This window comes from Phacochoerus africanus, chromosome 1 (assembly GCF_016906955.1).
Source record: "Phacochoerus africanus isolate WHEZ1 chromosome 1, ROS_Pafr_v1, whole genome shotgun sequence".
Lineage (NCBI taxonomy): Eukaryota > Metazoa > Chordata > Mammalia > Artiodactyla > Suidae > Phacochoerus > Phacochoerus africanus.
The window spans coordinates 76,347,483-76,373,195 of NC_062544.1; the positions used below are offsets into that span (position 1 = coordinate 76,347,483).

Sequence of the window (25,713 nt, forward strand, 5' to 3'; positions counted from 1 at the left end):
AATAATAATAATGAGGAGGAGGAAGAGGAGCACATCACAGTTACATAGGCCTGCTTTGTGTAAAGGAAAAGGAAGAAACACTGGATAATTTTACCTGTAAAATGTCTATCATTAATTTATATAAACATTTTTTTACGATTTTTTTTTTCCTGGGACTTCCTGTCGGGGAGCAGCAGAAATAAATCAAACTGGGAACCATGAGATTGCTGTTTCGATCCCTGGCCCCCCTCAGTGGGTTAAGTATCTGGCGTTGCCATGAGCTGTGCTGTAATTTGCAGACATGGCTCGGATCTGGTGTAGGCCAGTGGCTACAGCTCCGATTAGATGCCTAGCCTGGGAACTTCCATATGCCGCAGGCACGGCCCTAAAAAGGACAAAAAGACAAAAAAAAAAAATTTTTTTTTTCTTTTTAGGGCTATACCTGTGGCATATGGAAGTTCCCAGGCTAGGGGTCAAATCAGAGCTGTAGCCACTGGCCCACGCCACAGCCACAGCTACATCAGCAGGATTCGAGCCACATCTGCGACCAACACCACAGCTCACAGCAACACCAGATCCTTAACCCACTGCTCAGGGCCAGGGATCAAACCCGCATCCCCATGGATACGAGGTGGGTTCTTAACCCACTAAGCCATGACAGAAACTCTATATAAGTATTTTTTAAAGCATTCAAAAAGTCAACCTAAAAATTAAATACCTGGTTCTCCTAGAATGAGTGTCAGATATAAGAATATCTTTGTTCCACAAAATTCACAAGGAATGGGGAACATAAAGAGCATGGGTTTCAGAATCCCTCAGACCTGAATTTAAAAACTGAATTTAAAAACCTCCTTATTCAGCTCTCTGACTGCGGGACACCTAACTTCTCTTACTTTACATTCTCTTCACTGTAAAATGGGAGTAAAAATACAGACCTTGATGGAGAAAGACGCAATGAAATTATTTAAGAACCAGCCCCGTGAGCCTCACACTGTGCAGACTATCTGTTAAGTCCAAGAACAATCAAGGGATCCTTCTGGCCAGGAGCCCACAGGAGTCAGTCACAACCTGGGGGCCTCCAGCCAGGCTGCCACCTCCCACTCTGCCCACGCTGATATTCTTAGGTCACTACGGGCCATAACATATGGCATCACCTGGACACGCAGAACGAGACTCAGACCGCAGACATGAAGACATCATTTCCAGAAAGTGGGCCGCTCAGGACATCCATGGACAGAGGCAGGGGTGCTGCTTACCAGGGACACTGGGACTCCTGACATGACAAGAAGAAATTCGCAGGCCCAGAGAGCTCAAAGTGCACACTTGCAATATTTTACTATGCTCAGCAGAGTCCTAATTATGTTTGAGCATGTAAAATGCTGAAGTACAAATGAGGAAGAGAACTTTTGAATAGTGGCCAAACCTCCTGGGGTTCATTGTGAAACAGTCCCCTCCCTGGTGCATAGTTTAGTGAAATTCCAACGATTCACTGTAGTAAAGGCCTCATCAATTCAGAATCTACAACTTTAGTATTTTTGATCATAGGGATATTTGCCATGATTATCTCGATAAAGTTGATATACAGTCTCAATAAATATATATATATATATATACGCAGTTTTAATAAAGAATTTACCAGCAAAGAAAGTTACCAGCAGATGAAAATATGCATATTCAGGATTACTTAAAAGTACATTTTCAAAAGCAGGTTTTATCTGTTTAGAATAATTGATTAGCTGTTAATTATATATTTACTCCTACCTATTTAGTAAAAATTTTCTAATGAATTGTTTCAAAATGTAAGCTATAATACCTTTGCATTTTTTTTTTTTGGTCTTTTTGCCATTTCTTGAGCCGCTCCCGTGGCGTATGGAGGTTCCCAGGCTAGGGGTCGAATTGGAGCTGTAGCTGCTGGCCTATGCCAGGGCCACAGCAACGCAGGATCTGAGCCGCTTCTGCGACCTACACCACAGCTCACGGCAACGCTGGATCCTTAACCCACTGAGCAAGGGCAGGGATCGAACCCGCAACCTCATGGTTTCTAGTTGGATTCATCAACCACTGAGCCACGATGGGAACTCCTGAATTTTTTATTTATTTATTATTTTTTAGGCATGTGGAAGTTTCCAGACCAGGGATCGAATCCTAGCCTCAGCTGTGACCCAAGCCACTGCAGAGACAATGCCGGATCCTTAACTGCTGCACCAGAGCGGGAACTACTACATCTATAATTTAGACTTTTATTTAAAAGAATACATTGTTCTTTTTAAAGAATGTATAATATTTCAGGATAAAGACAGGCCATCATATGTGCACATCATCATTGCCTTGTTAAAGCGTTAGGATTATTTTCCATTTTGTACTCTTACAAACATTGCTGAGACAAACATTCTCCTCCAACAGTCCTTGTGGACTCATGGTATCTTTTAGGATAATTTTGAGAAGAGGAAACTCTGGGTCAAAGGGTGTGCACATTTCCAGACGTTGCCAGAGTGTCTTCCAAAACAGTCAACACCCCCCCCACCCCCACCGCCGCCGCCGCCACCACATGCGAGAGCCTGTATTTCCCTAAACCCCAGGGCAGGCTATGATCTCTCACTGCAGAAACAAGGCCACATTTCCTCTTCTATGAGGAGCTTCGTAGATCAGCTGCCTCCTTCCCACAGGGTCGCCCTGGATTCTGTGTGGACTTGGAGGGCTGGCTGCTGTCCCCTCCAAGGGGCACTGCTCTCATTTGTCACAGACCCAAACAATGTGCTGCATTCTTAGAAGATACTGCCCAGCCCTTCAGGGCATTTGATTTGAGACCCTGTGGGGCCTCCTTCTGAGCATGGGGTCTCTCGGCAGCTGCCCGGGGCCGCCATGGGGACCCGCGACAGATTAAGGTGTTCTCACACCTACACACACATCTACATGCACGCTCACACACGTGCGTGCGCACGCACACACACACACGCACACACACACACACTTCCCTAGCCTACTGCCCTCATCCTAAAAATTAACCCCACCTCCAACCCAAGAAAGGATTGGAAAAAAATGTGTAAGGGCTCAACAACCTCTTCCTATGCAAATGAGAATACAAACTTAAACTCCTTGAATTCCTTCCATACACTCGCCCACAGGTTATCTGTCAAGTAACCCAAGCCAGGAAGGGCCAGCGTGCATGTGGTGGGGCCGGTGTGGGTACCAGGGAGCCAGCTGCAAGCATGACTTAGGAGGTCACACACTAACGGGGTGCAGCCCATCGATGACCCAAAGTGTTCATATAATTCAGGGTGAAAACGTCATCAGGAGAGGGGCTCTAAGTCAAAGGGGAGGAAACACAATGTTTTAGTTGGAAAAAGTACAGCTTTTAATTAAAATAATTAAAAGAGCTACAATCTGAGCTTTTGGTACATGCAGAGTGTTTTACAGGGAGTGTCTACTTTGTTCCTGCAAACAGCTTGGAGGGCCTGGTACAGGGCGGGTAGCCCAGCTCCCCAGGCTGTTCCTCCTTCCTTCACCAAGGGAGGAACAGCAGCACGAGCGTCTGGTGCACAGGGAGCGCTCAGGGACCAAGTGACATGGGGCACTGCATGCTGCCTCTTGGAGCTGCTGTGATAGTTGCAACAGATGTTGGGAAAGTGCTGAGCTCACCAAGAGCCACGTATAAGTTCACACGCTCACTGTTATTTTATCACCTGAGGAAACTGTGAGGGAGAGGAAGATTAAATAAGCCTAGGAGCTAGGATGCGAACATAGGGACACGGTGATGCCGAAGCTGCTTGCCGGTCCCGCCTCTGGATGACGGAGTGGATGGAATCTCAGATCAGCTCTGCCACAGCAAGTGGAATCAGACTATTTCAAAGGAGAGTTAAAAAGCATTTCTCCTGTCATGTGTCAATAACTGAATTACAACTCCAAGCAACACAGAGAAAAACACCATAAATGAGGCACCACAAAACACTGTCATGATCATAGTTTTATGATCTGACTCAAATCTCACTTCCCCTCAGGCAGCTGAGAGGGGATCAAATCTCCCATGTCAAACTCTTCATGGGCACCCCTTTTGGCCAAGGAGAAGTCGGCAACCTCTGCCCCACTTCCCCTCCCCTGCCCAGCGCACCCTGCCTTACAGGGAGCTGGCCCTGGGGGTGTCCAATGGACTAACAGGAAAGGAGGGACAATGCCACCACCAGGGAGTCAGCCTATCAACATAGTAAACAGAGGAGTGAGAACAAGGGCCAGAAACAAGAGGAGTGGGGGTGGGGGGTGGGTAGCCATGAAGAGGCAGAAAACAAACATTGCCAGGAATTATGGACTTGCTCCTCTTTAGTGCTCATTGCAATATAAAATGAGGAGTTCTCCTATGGCACAGTGGGTTAGAGATCCAGCATTGCCACAGGCTGTGGTGTAGGTTGCAGCTGAGGCTTGGATCCTGTCCCTGGCCTGGGAACTTCCATATGCTGCTAGTGCAGCCAAAAAAGGAAAAAAAAAAACAAAACTATAAAGGAAAAGTCTTTTTCAAATGCCAAATGGTATCACTTATACGTGGAATCTAAAGTATGGCACACACCAACATCAAATGCTATCATATATGTGGAATCTGAAAAAAGGACACAATGAACTTTGTAGAACAGATACTGACTCACAAACTTTGAAACTTTATGGTGAGACAGTTTGGGGGGTAGGGGATACATTGGGGGTGTGGGATGGAAAGACTATAAAACTGGATTGTGATGATCACTGTACAACTATAAAGGTAATAAATTCATTGAGTAATTTAAAAGATTACGAAAATAAAATATGGCACAAATGAACCTATCTATAAAACAGAAACAGACTCATAGACTTGGAGAACAGACTTGTGGTTACCAAGGGGGAAGGGAAGGGGGAGGAATAGACTGGGAGTTTGGGGTTAGTAAATGCAAACTATTACACATACAATGGATAAGCAATGAGGTCATACTGTACAGCACAGGGAACTATATCCAGTCTCTTGGGATGGACCATACTAGCAGATAATATAATAAAAGGAGTGTGTGTGTGTGTGTATATATATACATATATATATATATAGCAGAAATTGGCACAACATTGTAAATCAACTATACTTTAATAAAAATGTTTTTAAATGAAGTATCTTTTTAATACGTTTTAATACCTTTAATACACTTGGGTGATGGCTGAAAGGAGACGCTATATAAGGCCCCAGGCATTTTATGACACTGGAAAGTGGATTGACTGGGGCTCATTCATGCTGCTAATCATCAGCATTAAAACCTGCAAGAGCCCAGCGCCTACCATCATAGGTAAGATGTCCTTGGGTAATTGCACCATGACCTCCTGAAGCCAGCAAAGGGCCATCTGAAACTCACATCTCACCTGTCCTCACCCAGACTACACCTGGCAGATGAGACCACTGAGAAGAACTGAAAAAAAAAAAGCCCCTGTTGGTTTTTTTTTTGGTGGTAAAATACCACGCAGAACTTTTTTCCGTTCTCTAAAGTGTAGAAAAACTGAAATAATTCAAACATTCAAACAGGAAACCAAAGACAAAGCAAACCTGAAAACAACACTTAAAAGACACTGAGGAGCCGGAAACAGAGTGAGTACACTGACAGTGCCCCGCCGCAGCCTCAGGCTCACACTCTCAGTGGCTGAGACCCCACCCCCTGCCTTGCTCCCTGCGCCAACGCTGCCCGAGGTCCCCCCACCCTGTTTACTCTTGGGGTGGCAGCAGCATGGAGCCCTTTGACCCTACACGCGGAGCCCCCTTTCCCCACCCACTGACTTGCTCCTGAAGCAGATCAAGGGCTACCCAGCAGCCTTGAGGGGTGCAAACCAGGCCTGAGCAAAAAGAAGGAAAAGGCAATTTAATATCGATGTTTGAAACAGCAGAGGGGGGGGACAACATATCATATGGCAAAATCACTGTTAAGGTGAAAAACACTAAATTTAATAAATATAACAGAGACTCTATCGGCTTCAACACCATATCACGGTTAATTAGCAGGAGATGGAAGAAAGAATGGCCAGGAGAGCCTGATGGACCAGGAAGCAAAAAAAGTGGGGGTGGGGGAGGTGGCCACCCCAGGACAGCCGTGCACCCCCTCGGTGGCAGGAGCAGTGGATGGATGGGGGCGCTGGGCTGGTGGGCAGTGAAGACGCAGGCTCTGGCCCCATGCCCTTCAGCCAGGAAAGGCTACTAGTCAGCTTGTCCAGGCCCCCAGGTTAGCACACCCTGGGGTCGGGTCTGGCCAGGACACTGAATAACATGAGGCTCTATAAGCTGGATGCCCAGGGATCACCCACATCTCGGAGGTGAGTTCTGAGAAATTCAGAGGCTCAAGAATAAAGCAAACTATGGCACATTCATCCAAGCAGATAAAACTAAGCAATATGCCAGCAGAATGATCAACATACCGAACAAATCCTGTTATGTCAGCAAGGTTTCCGAATAATCTGGAGTGCTGGGAGACTACTAGAAATTTTTTTTTTTTTTTGGTCTTGCCCATGGCATGTGGAAGTTCCAGGTTCCAGGGCCAGGGACTGAACCTGAGTGACAGCAGCAACCCAAGCTGCTACAACACTGGATCCTTAACCCACTACTCCACAAGGGAGCTCCTAGAGATTTTTTTAGAAGTCAGCACAGCAGAGTAAGAAACTGGGTTTAAATGGTCTCAGATCTTGCAAAACCATAGGTCAGTTGGTTGTTTTTGTCTCAGTTATGGGGGAAACATTCAAAACAAATATCCTCATAATAAATCTCTGAGACAGTGAAGTCAAGAGAATTTCTAGGCTTTTGTATTTCAGGTATTAATTCTGCTCAATTAAGTCTTCCCCTTAGTAAAGTTCTATAACCAACAACAACAAGATCAGTATCACTGAGGAAGAAGAGAACCACCAGCGTGAAAGCCTTTTATCTTGAAAGTCAGGACCAGTGAGGCCCACAACAGTAGTCCTGTCCTGCAACCAACCTAACAAGGCTACCCGCACAATGACACCAAGTCGGGTGTGCTCACCCAAGGCTCCTGCCAACCAAGATTCAGCAGAATGCAGCAGGAATGCCAAACACTAGAGCACTGTACCTGTGTTTGTAACAACATCAAAACTCAGAGTTTTTTCATTACTGGGCACATCTTCAGGTGTGTTAAATGCTGCCCATGGCTTTAATTTTCTAATCCTGTGGAGGGGGTTTAAAACCCATCCAACTACAAAAACACAAAGGCTGTAGGTGGGATAGGCTTCTCTCAGAGATCAGGTTAGAATTCCTGCTCTGGGAATCCCAGAACTCCAGCTCACTTCATCCAGCCAGGCAGGCCACCTAACCCTGGCCTGCTGGGGACAGCAGGTGGGCAGAACAAGCCTGGGACTCTGTCTTTATCCTGCCATTTTCTAGCTGCAGAACCTCAGACAAATCATTTGGCCTTAAAGATCCCCCAAAGTCTCCCCAACAATAGAGACCCATAGGGGTGACACACAAAAATGAAACACAGGCTGAGTGTGCTCATAATCACACAGGCACTTGCACATGTAATTTCACAGGCACTTGCATATGTAATTGCATAGGCACTTGTACACATAATTGCACAGACACTTGCACACGTGATCACAGAGGCACTATGCACATGTAATCACACAGGCGCTATGCACATGCAAACTCTGGCCTGGGCCCTGGCTACCATCTCCCTCCATCTGGTCATGGCCAGTGTCTACACCTCTCCCTCCTGTGGGAGTCCACTGCTTTTTCTTTTTTTTTCTAAAAGTAATTGTATTTTTTTTATTACTCAAATGAATTTATCACATCTGTAGTTGTATAATTATCATAACAATCCGACTTCACAGGATTTCCATCCCACAGCCCAAACACATCCCCCCACCCCCCAAACTGTCTCCTCCAGAGACCATAAGTTTTTCAATGTCTGTGAGTCAGCATCTCTTCTGCAGAGAAGTTCAGTCTGTCCTTTTTTCAGATTCCACATGTCAGTGAACGCATTTGATGTTGGTGTCTCATTGTATGGCTGACTTACTTAGCATGATAATTTCTAGGTCCATCCATGTTGCTACAAATGCTGGTATTTCGTTCATTTTAATGGCTGAGTAATATTCCATTGTGTATATGTACCACATCTTCTTGATCCACTCCTCTGTTGATGGACATTTAGGTTGTTTCCATGTCTTGGCTGTTGAAAATAGTGCTGCAATGAACATTGGAGTACATGTGTCTTTGCGAGTCGTGGTTTTCTCTAGATAGATGCCCAGGAGTGGGATTGCTGGCTCAGATGGTAGTTCTATTTTGAGTTTTCTGAGGCATCTCCATACTGTTTTCCACAGTGGTTGCACCAATTTACAATCCCACCAACAGTGTACTAGGATTCCTCTTTCTCCACACCCTCTCCAGCATTTATTGTTTGTAGACGTTTTGATGATGGCCATTCTGGCTGATGTACGGTGGTACCTCAGAGTGGTTTTGATTTGCATCTCTCTAATTATGAGTGATGTTGAACATCTTTTCCTATGTTTTTTGGTCATCTGTACGTCTTCTTTGGAGAACTGTCTGTTTAGATCTTCTGCCCATTTTTTGATGGGGTTGTTTGTTTTTTTGGTATGGAGCTGCAGAAGGTGTTTATAAATTTTGGAGATGAATCCCTTGTCAGTTGAATCACTTACAGAGATTTTTGCCCATTCTGTTGGTTGTCTTTTTGTTTTGTTTAGGGTTTCCTTTGCTGTACAGAAACTTTTCAGTTTGATTAGGTCCCATTTGTTTATTTTTGTTTTTATTGTCAATACTCTAAGAGGTGGATCTGAGAAAATGTTGCTGTCGTTTATGTCAGAGAGTATTTGGCCTATGTTTTCCTCTAAGAGTTTTGGATAGTGTCTGGTCTTATATCTAGGTCTCTAATCCATGTGGAGTTTGTTTTTGTGTCTGGTGTTAGGGAGTGTTCTAATTTCATTCTTTTCCATGTGGCTGTCCAGTTTTCCCAGCACCACTTACTGAACAAGCTGTCCTTTCTCCATTGTATATTCTTGCCTCCTTTGTCATAGATGAGTTGGCTGTAGGTGCGTGGGTTTAATTCTGGGCTTTCTATCCTGTTCCGCTGATCTATATTTCTATCTTTGTGCCAGTACCATATGGTTTTGATTATTGTTGCTTTGTAGTATAGTCTGAAGTCCAGGTGCCTGATTCCTCCAGCTCCACATTTCTTTTTCTAGAGTGTTTCTGTATCAGTCAAATCTGTCATTATCCATAACTATAGATGAAGCTGCTCCTGCGGGCCAGGCACTGTGTCAAGGGCTGATGCTATAGTGAACTCAAAAGCCTGGACTCCCCTGTGTAATTCACTCATGACACACCGCCCTTGTGTATTCAGAGCACAACCAAGGTGATGCTCCAGAGGACAGGGGTGGGGGGATAATGTGATGCCCTGACCTGGACCAGAGTTGGGGGAGGCCTCCCCACAGATGTAACACCCAGAGCGTGGGTGGGAAAGGGAGGGGAGGCCAGCCAAGCTCAGCCATCAGGGCCCTGAGATTCCCTTAGAGGTGCTGATGTTTAACTGAAGAGCAAGGAAAGCCCCTGATGAGGTTTTTTTGCTTTCTTGGTTTTGTTTTGCTTTGTTTTGTTTTTTCGCTTTTTAGGTCCACAGCATGTGGAAGTTCCCAGGCTAGGGGTTGAATCGGAGCTACAGCTGCCAGCCCACACCACAGCCACAGCAATGCGGGATCCAAGCTGCATCCATGACCACAGCTCACAGCAATGCCAGATCCTTAACCTACCGAGTGAGGCCAGGAATTGAACCTGTGTCTTCACAGGTATTAGTCAGGTTCACTACCTCTGAGCCATGACAGGCGCTCCCCCCAGCGAGTTTTAGGTAAGAGGCTGGTGTGACACATCTGTCACCACCACCTGAATCGCTGCTGCTTGGGGTCACAAGGAACATGTCTGATTCCTCTTCCACTTCACAGCCTTTCAGATCTTTTATAGACTCACAGGATGCTTTGGGCCGAAGAGGCTGGAATCCTATTTGTTTTCCGGGCCTGGGTCACACCAGCCACTCAGCAGAATGAATGCCTCCCCACTCCCCGTCCTCCTAGTCCCCTGTGCACACTGTCCACACTGCAGGTCAGTTCCAGTTCCATGTATGTACAACAGTGTCCTCTCCTGGCTGGAAAGCACCTCTGAGGTGAAAGCTGGACCTTAATTCACTGTGGACCTGGTGACCTGATGAGCTGTCACACACAGGCTTCATCTCTGAAGCCCAGAGAAAGCAAATAGAAGTGTGAACTTGAACCCAACTGTTCTGACTCAAGGTCAGTGCCCTTTGAACTAACTAAACGACTGCCTTCCCTGAGTAATTCTCTTCCAAGAATTCAGAACAATTAACAGTCCTTCCCACTGTGCCTTTTTCTCTTCTAAACCAGACCCCCTCCCCTTCTCTCCACCAGGCCCACTTGACTTTCTTTGGGGGTGGGGGGTGTCTTCATCATCCTAGTCATTTGTCATGACACTGCACACTTAAGGTGAGACCTCAGGTTAGAACACAGGGTCCCAAGCATGACCACCAGGAGAGAATCCAACAACAAGGCCACTTCTTCATTCTCCATCGAGAGTCAGCGGTTTTCTGAACAGTCAGAGAATAAGTCAGAGATTTTAGGCATCACTAGCCTTCTGGTCTCTGCCACCATCTCTCAGATCTGCCCTGACAGAGTGGAAGCAACCATCAGTACGTACACAGCAGGGCACTGTTCCCAGAAACTGCTGTGTCCCACTGTCCTTTTTTATGGACACTGAAATTTGAATTTCTCATGTTTCACATGTCAGGCAATGATCTTCTTTTGATTTTTCTCCAACCATTAAAAACCATTCATAGGTCAGAGACCATATAAAAATTGAGAAGATCTGGTCCATGGGCCCTGGTTAGCCAGACACCGTCTAAATGACACATTCAAATTGGCACAGCCTGTGATTGTTTCAGTGATCAGCTGCCATCGACCCAAAGCCCTTCAGACCTGATGCTGGAATACGTCTCCCCATCTGCTGAAGGGGGAGAGAGGGACGAGTGCTTTCACCCCACTGACCTCAAACTTCCAGGTGGAAGAGCCTTCCGGGAGATGTGGTTCTGGCCTCCACCCACGACTCTCCCCTTATTCCTTCCAGAGGGAGGGAGACTCACGTGCTGGCACCTGTTCAGTGCAGCCCCTCCTCTCCTCTACAACCTGTCTGCTGGCCAAGGTGCCCCTGGGGCTGCTGTCTTGGTAGGAGGGGGCAGGGGGAGGGGCTGACCTTGAGGGAGAGGGGCCTGACCTTGTTTCGGGGGAGGGCGGTGCAGTACTCCTAGCAGCCCATCAGGTCACACAACTAAGACACATGGATGTGATCACTGAGCTGGCGTTTAAAAGATCCCTGACTCTTGAGTCCACTTGTCAGTTAGCTCAGAACCTGTACAGGGACGCAAGGGGTTATTCGGATCCTGTGTGCAAGCTCTGAGCTTTGTAGGCCTGGCAGCCCACACGCATCCCTGCTCAATGTCACATGGCTGGACTTGGCTCACAGCTTCGCTCCGCCATGCTTCTGTGGTGCATGGGCCCCTCTCCACTCTCAGGCCTGTAAAGATGAAGTCTGTCCCCCACATCCCAACACAAATCATCTGTGAACACGTGACCGAGAGAGACGGAAAGGGATGGCTCGGTGATTTTCCCATTAATAAGAATCGTCTGGCCTCCATCACTCATGGTTACTAATCCTTCTAATTGGCTTCCCTTCCCCAATGCCATTTGCCATTCTGAAGCCAGTGGTGTGTTTTTTCTTTGTTTTCTTCACATTCAATGGATGTCAACTCCTTTCTGGCTTCTCACAGAAGGACCCACACATCCTGGCAGCCATGGGAGTGAGGTGGAAAGGGCCGCTAGACAAGAGCGAGCAGTCAGGGGGGCCTCGCCTATGGCACCACCCCAGCCAGAGGCCTCAGAAGGCCGGTTCTCCCGTAACCAGGAACCAGGCTCACCTGGTCACACCCAACCATCCTGCCAGCAGCTGAGAAGTGGGAACCGGCCCACCGCTGATGGGGCCGCAGAGAAGGCTCCCTGCCCTCCTCGCAGGGTCCCTGCCTCGCTCTCTTTCCGTGGGCCATTCAGGTGGTCCCTCAGATCTGCCCTCCTAAAAAGAAACCTGTGGCCTCCAAACAAACTCATCAGGAGCTCCCTGGTGGCCCAGCAGGTTAAGGATCTGGTATTGTCACTGCTGTGGCGCGGGTTTGATTGTGTTCCACAAGATCACCAGTGGCTGGTGCGCAGCCTGAAACCGGAGAGGCGCTGCTGTGGGGCAGCCAAACCCTGCTACCCTGGCTCCACCTGTGGGGCTTCCAACTTACTGCGCTGGGGCCCAGGTGCCTGTCTTTTCTCAGGTTCCCAGGTAATCCCAGTGTATCACCGATGCTGAGAAGCACCGCTCTGGAGTCTGGGCTTCCCCATCCCTGGCTGTTTCCGCTGGCTCCCATAGTATCACGGGCCAACGCATTTCCAAAATGACCCTTTGGAGAAATCCCACCAGAGGAAGAAAAGTCTCACGAATCATGTGATCCAACTACAACTAAGTGCCACCTGTTCTGTGACTCGTTCCCTTTGGCCAAGGCGAGGAGCTACCTTGACACATCCATGGCTGGAAGCTAAGCCTCCCTAAAGAGGAACTGTGCTGAAATGAATAATAAAGGAGCCCAAGTATTCCTGTGACCTCCTGGGAGGGTGACCAAGTCATCCTGCCTGCCCGGGATGCTCCCAGTTTTAACTCTAAACAGTCCTCGTCCATGGACATCCTATGTCTCACACAAACTGGGGTGTGTGGTCACCCAGCCTCCAGGGCTCCACAGGACCTGACTCTGATTCTTCCCTATTCTCTCACCTCTTCTTCTTGCTCCAAGATGACCGGCCACCCTCGGTTCTTCCTTCAACGCTCACCGTCACCTCCCCATCTGCCTCAGCCGTGATCTTCCCCTGCATGGAACACCCTTCCTCATCCTCCAGCTCTCAGCTCAAACATCACTTCCTGGGGCAAAGCTTCTCCCGCCCAATCCCAGGCCCCGGGCTTGACCAAACCCCTGCTACCCTCTCTCACAGCACAGCGTGTCCTTTCCCCCACAGCACTCATCACAGTTTATACAACTAACTGTGTTTGTGTTTGATTAGGGTCTGCCTCCCTATGTAGGGAAATGTCTTAGGGACCTGAGATGCCATCTGTTTTCTCCCTGCTTTCGGTGCCTCAGCACATAGCAGTTAGTAAATACTTGTTGAATTAATAAAAAATGAGTCAGTGTAGTCAGAATCCAGTCCTTATGTCTCCACAACAGAGACTGCAAGCTAATCTCAGGATCTGTTCTTTCTTCTTCCATAAAAATGGGATCCTGACTTTCGGCTGGATACAAAGCTACTCTGAACAAAGGCTATGTTCCACCCTGCCTATGTGCTGAGTATAGCTGTGTGAGTGAACTCTGGCTAAGATGCTATGTGTGCAATTTTCAAAAGGCTGTTGAGAGGGGTGTGTACTCCATGCCCTTCCTCCTCCCTACTAGCTGGAATGTAGGTGTGATGACCGACATTCAGCAGCCACTTTGAATCAGGAAGGAGCTGTGGGCATGAAAGCCATGCACGGTAGAAACAGCGGAAGGAGCCTGGGCTTCTAGCCCCAGGGAGCCACCTCTGAGCTTTGACATGAGAGCAATAAACTTGACTCACTTATTTGGGTTGTTGTGGTTATTCCACTGTATCTAATCCCAGCTAAGAACCTCCACCTTGCTGATCCCTTCTGACTTGGAACATGCAGCTGAGAAACATTGAGCTGCCAGTGTGTTATCCCTTCCCTTAATTACACTCATGTAAATATAATGCAGGAGGTGAGGCCATAAAGCGTTACCTAGTGGGGGTGGCTTCAAGGTCATGGAATGGGCAGGTCGAGACTATAATACACGGAGGCCAGGCCATTAACCACCATGTTCCTTCACCCTCCAAAGGCCTCTTTAGACTAAGGTGTTTCAGAGTCACGCTGGCAAATAGTCACATTGAGACACAAGGCACAGAATTTAAAGTAATTGTGAAACAACTGAAATTAAACTCGATTCCAAACTTTACTCAAAACTTGCACCATAGTAAAGATGCCCTGAGCGTGTAAAGAAGACACATGAGACCTTGACAAATGCCAGCAAATACTCCAATCCTGAGATGTGTGTGCTTCGGGCTTCAGGTCTATTATACCGACTGACCTGAGAGCAGAGCTTTGATAAAGAGCCTTTCCCATAGGGGCTTCCAGAGAGATGACCAGTTTCTAAAAGACAGTAAGATATAAAGAAGGAAGGTTGAGGAGCCTCGGGGTGGAATGAGAATTATACCTTCACACATTACAGGCTCCAGACTTTGAAGGCATCCATCAGTGAGGTGTATATGGGAGAAGAGGCTGGAATAGCAGAGCACGAAGAACAGACGGTACAAGGTAGGTCTACAAGCAGTGGCTGTACCAGTCCCCTGTGATAACAGTCAGCAGAGTATCCCAAACAGATTTTGTAAATATTTAAGCAACAAAATGAAGGGACAGACCACGGATAAAACTGACCTAATAAAATCTCAGTTCAAGTGATTTTTCTCTCTACATCAGATTTCAGGGGAAGGAATCATGGCACCTGAGTCGTGTGCTCCTTCAGGTGCAAAACTGAGGGACCCAACATTTATATTAATAATTCCACTGGCTACATTTGCATTTCAAGGTGAACAGCCAGCCTGAGCTATGCACTGAACTCCAAGTTCCTTGGTTAAATACCAAGTAAACTGACTAGAGCTGCTCTGGTCCACTGATATGAGTGCCACCGCACCCCTCCTGGCTGGCCTTCTCCCACACTTTCCCTGTCCCATCAGAGGCTCTGCTTCCTCTGAAGCATTTCCTCCTGTCTGTCAGGCAAGATGGAAGACACAGGGCACTCAGTTTTCCTGTCACTTTAGAGATCTCACAGCAAAGGTAAGACAAATACACCCACGAGGAGCCAGGTGTTACTCTAGGGCCCCAGAGGAAGGTTCTCTCTCTACCAGGAAGGAGTTCAGCTTGGCCTCTCATCACATGGGAGACAGATGCTTTGGGGAACCCTCTCTGTCCCAGCTCAGAGGACAGACCCGCGCCCCCCACCCCAGCCCCCAGGGAACTGGCTTCTCCCCCAGCCTGGAGGGAGCAGGCACAGTTTTTGTGAAAAAAGTTTTTGTGTTTGATTTACAATGAGTAAGATTTACACAAAGGGGTGAGGAGGTCCTAGGGTCCTGGCCCCTCACCCCCATCTGGGTAGCGCCTCCAGGACAGCCCGATTGGCCCATGCTGCCTATTCCCACCCCTCACCCCTCCCACCCCTGTCTGCTGGGTCCCTTCTGAAAGCCAGAGCCTCGATGTCTGACGGCTACCTTGACTTTTGGGTTGGGGCCCCAAGGCCCTGCTGGGCCAGGAAGGCATCTTTCAGGCCCGTGGATACTTGGGCTCCACCCAAGAGGCCAAACTCAGGTCTAGGAAGTGATGCTGGTGCGCGGGAAGGCGGCTGCAGTGGGAAGAGGACGCTCTCGAGAAACTGACTTCCAAGTACACCACTACTCCTGCTGCCAGAAAACGAACCCTAATTAATATTCACTAAAAATCAGTAACAGGGCAAGCACAGAAAGAGTGAGTAAGGGCTTTTAAATGACCGACTATGTATCTATCATCTCACAATTTTGCATTGGTTCAAAGTCAGAGTCACATGGGTACTATTAAACTCTTAATTCAGAGATAATTCCTGGGCAGGGCGTTTTATGTGCTATGGTTTCTGGGATTTCTGTTTATGGCCTGGGAATCCCAGAAACAGTCCTAACAGACCACAGTCCTTAGTCTCCTAGAAATGAACATAAACATTTTATTAGCCTCTTACTTTAAACATTATGGCACCTGTCTATTCTGGCTCAATTAAATGAAAAAGTAGAAAAGCAAGAATATGATGAGAACAAAAGATCACTGGAAAAATAATGGCATAAACAGAGACTTTTCCCTGCTGATTTATTGTAAAGTGACATTCACATGTTCTTCCATTAAATTAATTACAAATCAATGAATGTGTAAACAGCCTCCGTTTTGAGAACAGGTTTTCCCAGGTAACTGAACATTTACCAGAGGATTTGAGTGGACAGGAGAGAAAGGTCAAATACATTAGTCCATTATCTCCTCCACCAGGTACCTAGAGCCTTAACAGCCAAGTATAAAGAACCACATATGCAGGAAGTTTTAGCTCAATAATGATGACTTTTTCCTAATCTCTCTTCTCCTTACGCCTGACCTGTGAGTTACCTTGAGCAACAGCAATGGTATGAAAATGATAACCCAACTTTACCTCCGAACAGCTTACAGGTGATGAGGTAACTTTGGAAACGAGAGTGCTCCCAGGTAGAAGCCTGAACTGTTTCAGGAGACAGAAGTGGGCGGATGGTTATGAATCTGTTGTGGGTGGAGCCACTAGGCCAGGGTTTGAATCCTGGCCACCACTTACTGGCTGGAAACTCTGAGCAAATTCCATGACCATTCCGAGCGTCACAGGGTGGTGGCTGTGAAGATTACATAGGACTACCTGTGGGCAGTGTCTACTCGACCAGCATCGCCACAAAGAGAACTCACATACCCACTGTCACTGTGGCAGGGACAGAACTGGGTGCTGCGCCCACAGGCCAGCACCCACCCATGCCAGGGAGCCAGGTAAAAGGTCATGTTCAAACTTAGTAATTGGTGTCAGTCATGAATTTCTATTTTATTTTATAATGATGTTTATTTTTTCCATTATAGCTGGTTTACAGTGTTCTGCCAATTCTCCCCTGTACAGCAAGGTGACCCAGTCACACATACATGTATACATTCTTTTTTCTCACATTCTCATGCTCTATCATGTGACTAGATATAGTTCCCAGTGCTATACAGCAGGATCTCATTGCTTCTCCATTCCAAAGGCAATAGTCTGAAGCTATGAACCCCAAATTCCCAGTCCATCCCACTCCCTCCGCCTCCCCCTTGGCAACCACAGTCGTGAATTTCTACTTAAACTAAAACCCCTGGTCCCCAAATTTACCTTTTATTTGGTATTTGATCCATCGCACATAAATGTAAGAGTAGAAGCATCAAAGTGGAGCAGACAGGCTGGCAAAAAATATCAACTGTGGACCATTTGGTTTTAAGCATTCTGTTGTGGCCATGTGTTTTTAATTGCCGTGTTTGTTGTCTTTTTCCCAAGCCCTCCATCTATTTTTTAAAGAAGGAAAATGTTTTTCTTTAAGGTCACGACCGGCACACAAAGCACTGCAGCCGCTCTCGCCCCTCCCCCTCGGCAATACAGTCCCAGCCAGTGTGCTTAGCTCGCCAGAGCAGAGGGCTAGAAGGCTCTGGCTCTGGAATAAACTCACAAGTCTCCGCCCCCTCGGCAGTCCCTGCGGAGGAGGGAGCGTGTGCCCGCAGTCCTCAACACCCCACCTCGCTGGCCCGCCACCTGGTCACTAGCTGTTCTGATTTGCCCGCTCTCCCGTGAAAACACAGACTCACTCACCAGGTAACCTCGCCTGAGGGTGGTACCTGTGATTACCCAAGGGAACAGGCCAAAGACTGCACAGGGCGGGTCTGAAACATCTGCTTCGTACCTAAAGTAAGTCACCCCTGAATAGCCTGGAACAGTGGACTCCGTGATACTGAAGCAGACACAGTTTAATGAACAGAAAAGTCTAGGTGGGCAGTGGGGGGATCTTGTACAAGTTTGTACGTAACTCAGTTTCATAACATGGGAATAAAAACAATGACCTTTGAGTACAAGGTCATGAAAATCATAAGAAGAGCAGCTAACCTCTGAGTGCTTAGTATTGGCCATGCATGGTTCTAAGCCCCTTTACATGTAATAAAGACACGAGCAGCACTGGAAGATATTAGCCATTATCATTATTGCTAACTTTCTGTTTAGCATTGGGCTCTTTTCCCCAAACGAAATCTTACCCAGAGCAGCAATTAAAACAAGAAAAAAAAAAAAAAGGCAGAGCTGCTCCATGTGCAGCTGGAGTCCGGGGAACGGGCTGTTGGGCCCCACAACCCACATTGGGCATTCCAGTCCCCCAAGCCAACCCCTAGGAACCACACGGAGTCCTAAGGCTCCTGAGTACATGGTTGAAAACTCCTTTATCCCCTCCCATATCTACTAAACAAATGGTAAGGAACCAGTGTTCCTAAGAAATCGCAGTAGCACCTGAACCAATAGGAAGAGTTAAGGACCCTGTGGGTGGCCAGGGACAAGAAAGCCATGAGGAGGGAGTGTCACACACCCCCTCTTCAAACACCAGCCTGCTGGTGGGGTGCTAGGACCCATCTCCTCTGCTTCCTCCCATCTTCTCCTACAAATGACCTTTGGTGCCTCTTCTCAGTTTAGCATTCCCAGGCTGGAGTCTAATCAGAGATATAGTGGCTGGCCTACACCACAGCCACAGCAATACCAGATCCAAGTCACGCCTGTGACCTACACCACAGCTCACAGCAAAGCCACATCCTTAACCCACTGAACAAGGCCAGGGACTGAATCTGAATCCTCATGGATACTAGTCAAATTCCTTACCGCTGAGCCACGAGGGAAACTCCTAGCATTCTGTTTCTGATAATGCCTTCCCTGTAAGATGTTTAGTTCACAATTCTCAATATCCAAATACTTAAAAGGAAGTAAAAAACGGCTACCAAAAAAAAAAAAATCCTTTCCATCCCTATTTGTTCTGTGGGTTTTCTTCTGCTGCTGTCCTTTTGTCTTGCACTGTCAAATGTCAGTTGTTATTTGCTTTATCTCCAATGTGCATCTTGGTCTCTCTCTTTTGCATCTTGGTTAAAAGACTTAAGGGTAAGGTAAAAAACCTGTCCCCATCCTAGCTTTGGCAACTGATTTTCAAACTTTTTTTTTTCCAAACATGACCAGCAAAGAAAGGAAACTATGTTCCTGAACCCATGGAGGTTATGTTTTAGAGAAAAAAGTTTTACATAACCTGATCCTTGAATTACATTCTTCTCCAGCCACATACCAACTGCAGTCCCCATAGGCTGGAGCTGAGGAAAGAATTCGCTCCCCTAGTACAGTGCTGGCACACCTTGATTGAACTTGGTGCACTGGAAGGGAAAATTCCTGGCGACTGCATTAAGCTCAGAGTAGACACCTTTCTGCCTCCCAAACCAGCTTTTTCCAGCTCTGCCCCTACCTCCACTTCCAGCTTTGCTTTCTCTGCCAAAATAAGGCAGGGAGAAGGGAAGAAAATCACATGATAAAAAGTTCTGATGAATACGCCCACAGGAAATATTTGGCTAATTCTATAACAATCCAAGGTGCAGAAAGGTTGAAAAAAGGAGTTCATTCCCCCAACTTTTGAGAGTGGGAGGTTTGTCAACCACAGAATTCTAGACTGGGAGAGGCCTTATGGATCAGCTAGCCCAACGCCCTCATTTATGAACTTGGATGAGGAAGTCCACAGTGGTTGTGGCTTCTGGGCACACAGTACTGGGCAGAATGATGTCTGAAACTCATGTCCTGACTGCTTGCCTGGTGCTGTTTTCCACCACACCCCAGAGTTTGCTGTGTGAATCAAAAGCTCGTGCTGGGACCAAGAACCCTAATTAATAAGCATTCCTGGCAACCTTCCATTAACGCTGCAGCACCTGGAGCCCCAACTCTGTAAACAGGCATGCTCCCCCAAATCGCCGGTGGCCTCTCACCCCTGGGGCGGCTGCCAGGGAAATCCACAAACCGGCAAGTGCTCCAAATTGAGCAGCAGCTACAGTCACCTCCCTCAGACCTGGGACTGAAAGGATGGGAAGGAAAATACCGTCCCTTGGCTTGTCTGGTGAGGGCCCAGGTACCGACGCAGAGGGCGGAGACGCCGCGCCCCCGGTGGTGCGCCCGAGACAGCGGCGACCTGTAACATACTGCGCTGCTGCTGCTTCTGTCCCTGATGGTATTTTTGTTTCAAAAGCCTGCGTTTTCTCTGTTGCTCATCGAATCTCGACTGCTGCGAAGTTGTGGGCCACATCCTCTGCCGCAAAGCGCAAAACCCGTCAACTTCCCTCGGATAACAATCGAGTTCTCGAGGGGACATGGAGAAGGGGACACCGCCGCTCGTTGAGACCAGGGCCCGACGCCAACCGGTGCCTTGCCCCCCTACCTCATCGCACCGCGCCCCCGCCAGCCCATAGGACGGGCCTTTTCTTTCCAGGAACCTGCTAGCTCTGCCTCCGCGGGTCGCTCGCTGCCTGGACCCGAACAGCTCTGCTTCTTCAGGGCGCAGTTCCTTACTGAGATGGGACCCCCGCCCCGGACAGCCGCCCAAACCCCGCAGGCGGTGTGCAGATGCAGCCCGTCCCTCCCCGCCCGGGTCAGAGACGCGCCCGGCTCCTGGGGTGCCCCTGCCCTCCTACCCCTCGAACGGCGGGACGCGCACCCCCAAACTAGGGCTGCTCCAACAGCCGGCGAAGGGCACCTTCTGGGCTTCCAGCGGCCCCCCGCCCAGCCTCCAGCCCGCTCGGAGCCCACCTGTGGCGGCGGCGCGAGGCCGCTCCCGATCCCGCTCGTGCGGGGCACTCCTCCGTGCCGCCATGCCTGCAGCGTGCCTCAGACAGGCGCGGAACCTCGGCTGCTGGGTTTAGCAGACGCGGCGGCCGCCCGCGGGCCGCCCGGCTCGCTTCCCTGCTGCGGGAGGGCGCGGGAGGGATGGGGCGGGACAGCGGTTTGTGCTCCCGCCCCGGGCGCGCGGGGTCTGACTGACGCGCCGATCCGCCAATGGGAGGCCGCGGCGGAGTTGGGCGGTGCCCACTGGGCGGTGCCTTCGCGCAGTCTTTGTAGCCAACACCCTCTGCGCTTAGACTCTGGGTACTGCGCGGGGGCGCGGGGAAACTGCGGTTGGGGTGCCAGAGCTGCCACCTGGACAACATCCTGGGAATTCAACCTGGACAGATCCCGCGACCTCCCGGGCACTTTACATGGAAGGCCCATTGAGTGAGAAAGAAGGAAAGAAACCTGGTGGGTGGGATGCTGTGGAAGAGGACACATATATAAATTCATATATCACATACCGGTACCTTTGTCCTCTTGTGGCTAAATTACAGGATTCCCTTCCCTGTCCCACAAATTAAAACGCTAGCCGGTCACGGCTATGGGAGGGCGAGATTGGAATCCGGCCATTGGCCCGGGGCCTGTTCCATCAGATTGGGCATATTTTCTGGTCTTTAGTTTCCCCTGGGCCAGAGGAACGGGGTTAGGCTTATAAAGAACTCAGTTTACTTTAGGACCAGTTATTGACAAAATTAATCACCTGATAAAATGATTTATCAAGAGGAAAAAATAAGGGAGTAAACAGAAAAATAAACAGTCTAACAAAAAAAAGGCACACACAACAAGGTTCTTTTACCCCTGATTTTGTAGTCAGATGCCCCCCCTTTTTAAGAAGAAAAAGGAGAAAATTAAAATCCTGGTGAACATATCCTCTATCTCCAATATACACAATTTTAGATACAAACAGACTAGCATGTGACAGGTTTGGGGACCTTTTGAAAAATTCCGTCACTCAAGAAAGATGTGGAAAGCACCCTGGAATTTTAGGTGGCTCCAGTACACTCAGGACAAGTAATCATTTTCCCCTTTTCTGAGTCTCAGAGCAAATGAGAGGATCGCAGTTCTCTGGAGCTCCAGGAAAACTCTGAATCAGAACAACAGCAATTAATGTAATCCTGAGCATTTATAGACAGCTGACATCAGGCCAGGCATTTGGTAATTCTTTTGTGTATTGTTTTATGTATTATTTTACCTAATCCTCACACTGGCCCATGAGGTAGGTACTTTGTTATCTCCAGTTTACAGATGAGGAAACTAAGGCTTAGTGTAGAGTGGGAACCTAGATCTGATCTTTCAACCACTCCACCATTCTATAAGCCATGATTAACAGTAGATAATAAAAATGTTGCTAAACTCTGCTGCATGTTTAGAAAGAAGAAAAAAAAAATCCCTTGTACCTAAATCAGGTTTTAACATAGAAGGGTAGTTTTCTACAGCCATAAGCCATGACTTGTGTATTTAAAGCCATGTCACTCATACAAAATAAATGACTTAAAATTGTTGTGTGTAATTAAACCTAAACAAGGTTATGAGCTTAATAAGTACAGATTGTCTTGAAGAAGCTGAAAATACCAGGACTAATTTCTTGTTGCATAATAAAATAAAATTTGCTTAAGGCTTTTAACCACAAAACAAATGAGCCAGTAACTTTCCCCTCCTCCCACAATATAAAATTTATGAACACAGCTATTTGGATTCAGCCTAAAATCCTTTCAATAAATTTGCAATTAAGTTTCCATGTTTGCTGTAATGTTCATTGCTATTCTGTAAACTGAGTGGGAGGCCTCATAGTGTGGTACTTAACACACCTAGACCTTGGAGCCAGACTGCCTGGGCTGGGTTTGTATTAGCCACATGGTCTTGCTCAATTATTTAAACTTTCTGTGCCTCAGTTTCTTCATGGGGCTGTTATGGGAGTGAAGTGATTAGAAATGTCCAAAACCCCTGGATTTAATGCTTGGCACATGATAAACACTACATAAATATCAGGAAAATAGAGAACATGAGATCATGCATAAGCATTCTGATTGGTTTTCTGGTCTACCCAAGTGTGCTTTTTTTCTTTTTACAAGGTTACTGATCTTTTAAAAAATATCTAGATTATGAGCTTTTTGATGGCAAGAATTCGGATCTACAATCTTTAGTGTCTAGCTCAAAGCTTCAACATTTTGTATGTAAACTGTGACAAATTGCCTTTAATAACATCCATTCTTTTCTTCTTCTTCTTCTTCCTCTTCTGCCTCCTCTTTCTCCTCTTCTTCTTCCTCTTCCTCGTCTTCTTCTTCTTCTCTTTTTATGGCTGCAGCTACCACACATGGAAGTTCCTGGGCCAGGGATTGAATCTGAGCCACAGCTGTGCCAAGGCTGAGGTAATGCTGGATCCTTCAACCCACTGCCCCAGGCTCACCTCCAAATAGACCTGAGCCACTGCAATTGGATTCTTAACCCACTGTGCCATGATGGGATCTTCTCATACCCATTCTCACTTCTACGCTATATCACATCTTGAATGCATAGACTTTAAAAAATACTAGCTGTTGCTGTACTAGAATAACAACTCTATTGTAGAGCCCAGTATATTAAATTCATATATCATAGACCTGTTATGTAGAGCTTGAATATTTTTGAATGGGTAAATTGAGAATGTGATATGAGGCCTTACTCTCATAAAGGTCGCACTCAGCAAAGACCTCTGTAGCATTTTCTCAGCTGAAATTTTGACACAATTATTGTGTTCACCAAACACTGACCTTAAAACAACTGAAAACGAAGTCAATGTTTAGCATTGTGCCTAGAAGGACATCACTCGATTATGATGCTGGAGAGTTTGGAATGAGTGGCCAGGGACCACAGCTACTCCGGTTAGTCACATGGATGATCCTGATGTGGCTCAAATCAAAAAAGAGAGAGAAACCCAGCAAATACTTTCTTAGAATTTTTGTTTTCATAAAGTTTTCTTGACCATTTGAACTCCGCAAATGGAATGTGAACTCCAGAACCATTGAAGACATTGCAAAATATATTTTCCACTGCTGGGCCAAACCTTTCATATTACTCAAGGGTCACTCATTCATATTCAGGTTAGCTTGGAGCTAGGACAAGTTGACCTTTGTTCTGAGAACAGGGAAACTGGTTACATCTTTGGGCAATAATTGCAATCTTTATTTCTATTGAGAGTTTGCTTGGTTGACTGACCTCCAGTTAAATATCCTCTAACTGGGAGGATGCAAAGGGAGTTGCTGTGATTCCTGCACCAAAAACTGTGCCTGGCACTGGAATGTACTTATTCAACATTCACTGAATGAGAACACGTCCTTATCCAAATTCATTGTCTTTTTTTTTGGGGGGGGTGGTGGCAAAATATACATAACATAAAATATACATAATATAAAATTTACCATTTAAATTATTTTTAAGTATAGAGTTGAGTGGCATTAAGTACATTCACATTGTTGTGCAAATATCATCGACCATCCATCTCCAGGACTAGTTTCATCTTTCCAAATTGGACTCTGTACCTATTAGATTATAACTCCCCTCACTCCCAGTCCCAAGCAGTCATTATTCTACTTTCTGAATATGACTATTCTAGCTACCTCAAGGAAGTGAAATCATACAGTGTTTGTTCTTGTGTGACTGGCTTATTTTACTTAGTATAATAATGTCTTTTAGATGAATTGCTCAGAGTTCCCGTCATGGCGCAACGGAAACAAATCCAACTGGGAATGGGTTCGAGGTTGTGGGTTCGGGTTCGATCCCAGGCCTCGCTCAGTGGGTTAAGGATCCAGTGTTACCATGGGCTGTGGTGTGTGGGTCACAAACACGGCTCAGATCTGACATTGCTGTGGCTGTGGCGTAGGCCGGCAGCTGTAGCTCTGATTGGACCCCTAGCCTGGGAAACTCCACATGTTGTGGGTGCAGCCCTAGAAAAAGACAAAAAGACAAAAAAAAAAAAGGTGAATTGCTCTTGTAACACATGTCAGAATGCCCTTCCTTTCCAATGAAGGTATGTATCACGTTTTGTTTCTCCAGTCATCCATCAATGGACACTTAGGTTGTTTCCACCCTTTGGCTATTGTAAATAATGCTGCTATGAACATAAAGTGTACACATAACTAGTCTCTGCTTTCAATTCTCTTGAATAGAAACCCAGAAGTGGGATTTCTGGATCCCCCATTTGAGATATGTACTATTATTATTCCCAGTATACAGACAAAGAAACTGAGGCATTAGGCCATTAGCTAGTAAATGGCAGCTGGGGATTTGAACCCTGGTTCTGGGGCCCTATTGAAAGTATCTCCTAAACAAAACAAAACAAAACCACATCCCAGGAATTCAGTGATTACCCAAAACCCACATGTGTCCTTTTTCCTATGTGAGGAGAATAATGGACCACCCTCAAACAGGCTGGTCCACGGCATGGCTGAGTTACATACACCCTGCCCACCATCACAGCATGAGGCTGAGCAAATCTGTGCTGCCAAGACCCAAGCTGGAGTTGCACAACCAAAGCTGAGAAACCCAGAGGGTCAAGGCAGGAAGGAGGAAGCCCAAACCAGCAGAGAAACCAGGAGAGTTCTCGAGAGAGGGGCTGATGTGGCAGGAGCAGAGGCGGGGCCTAAAGACACTGAAAGCTCTCCAGAGGGTATTGGCAGAAGCTTCTGTGGCTCTGATACTGAGGCCTTAAGCTGTCCCTGCTGGGACCTCCTGCTACAGTTTAAACCTCATTTCTTTTTTTTTTTCCCCTCAGTGCTATTTTACTTTTTTTTAAATTTTTTTTTGTTATTTCCCCAATACAATTTTTTTTTTTTTACTGTACAGCATGGTGACCCAGTTACACATACATTTATACATTCTTTTTTCTCCCATTATCATGCTCCATCATAAATGACTAGACATAGTTCTCAGGGCTACACAGCAGGATCTCATTGCTAATCCATTCCAAAAGCAATAGTTTGCATCCATTAATCCCAAGCTCCCAATCCATCCCACTCCCTCCCCCTCCCCCTAGGCAACCACAAGTCTATTCTCCAAGTCCATGATTTTCTTTTCTCTGGAAAGTTTCATTTGTGCTGTATATAAGATTCCAGATATA

The 25,713-nt window shown here is 47.0% G+C and overlaps 1 protein-coding gene across 5 annotated transcripts in view; it reads right to left on the bottom strand.

Moving 5' to 3' along the window:
• OTULINL (OTU deubiquitinase with linear linkage specificity like) overlaps positions 1–20,719 on the bottom strand; it is a 28,192-nt gene extending 7,473 nt beyond the window's left edge. The window contains exons 1-3 of one of the 5 annotated variants that reach the window (XM_047767976.1): positions 20,541–20,666; positions 17,073–17,242; positions 1,134–1,252 (exon numbers count right to left, since the gene is read on the bottom strand). In XM_047767976.1, the coding sequence (XP_047623932.1) occupies positions 1,134–1,179 (46 nt within the window). In that variant the 5' untranslated portion in view covers positions 1,180–1,252; positions 17,073–17,242; positions 20,541–20,666. Of the gene's footprint in view, positions 1–1,133; positions 1,253–15,393; positions 15,458–17,072; positions 17,243–20,540 lie in introns of those variants that run through there. The other 4 variants (XM_047767984.1, XM_047767994.1, XM_047767968.1 and 1 more) reach the window with 4 other exon arrangements.
• Between the last annotated feature and the right edge of the window lie 4,994 nt (positions 20,720–25,713).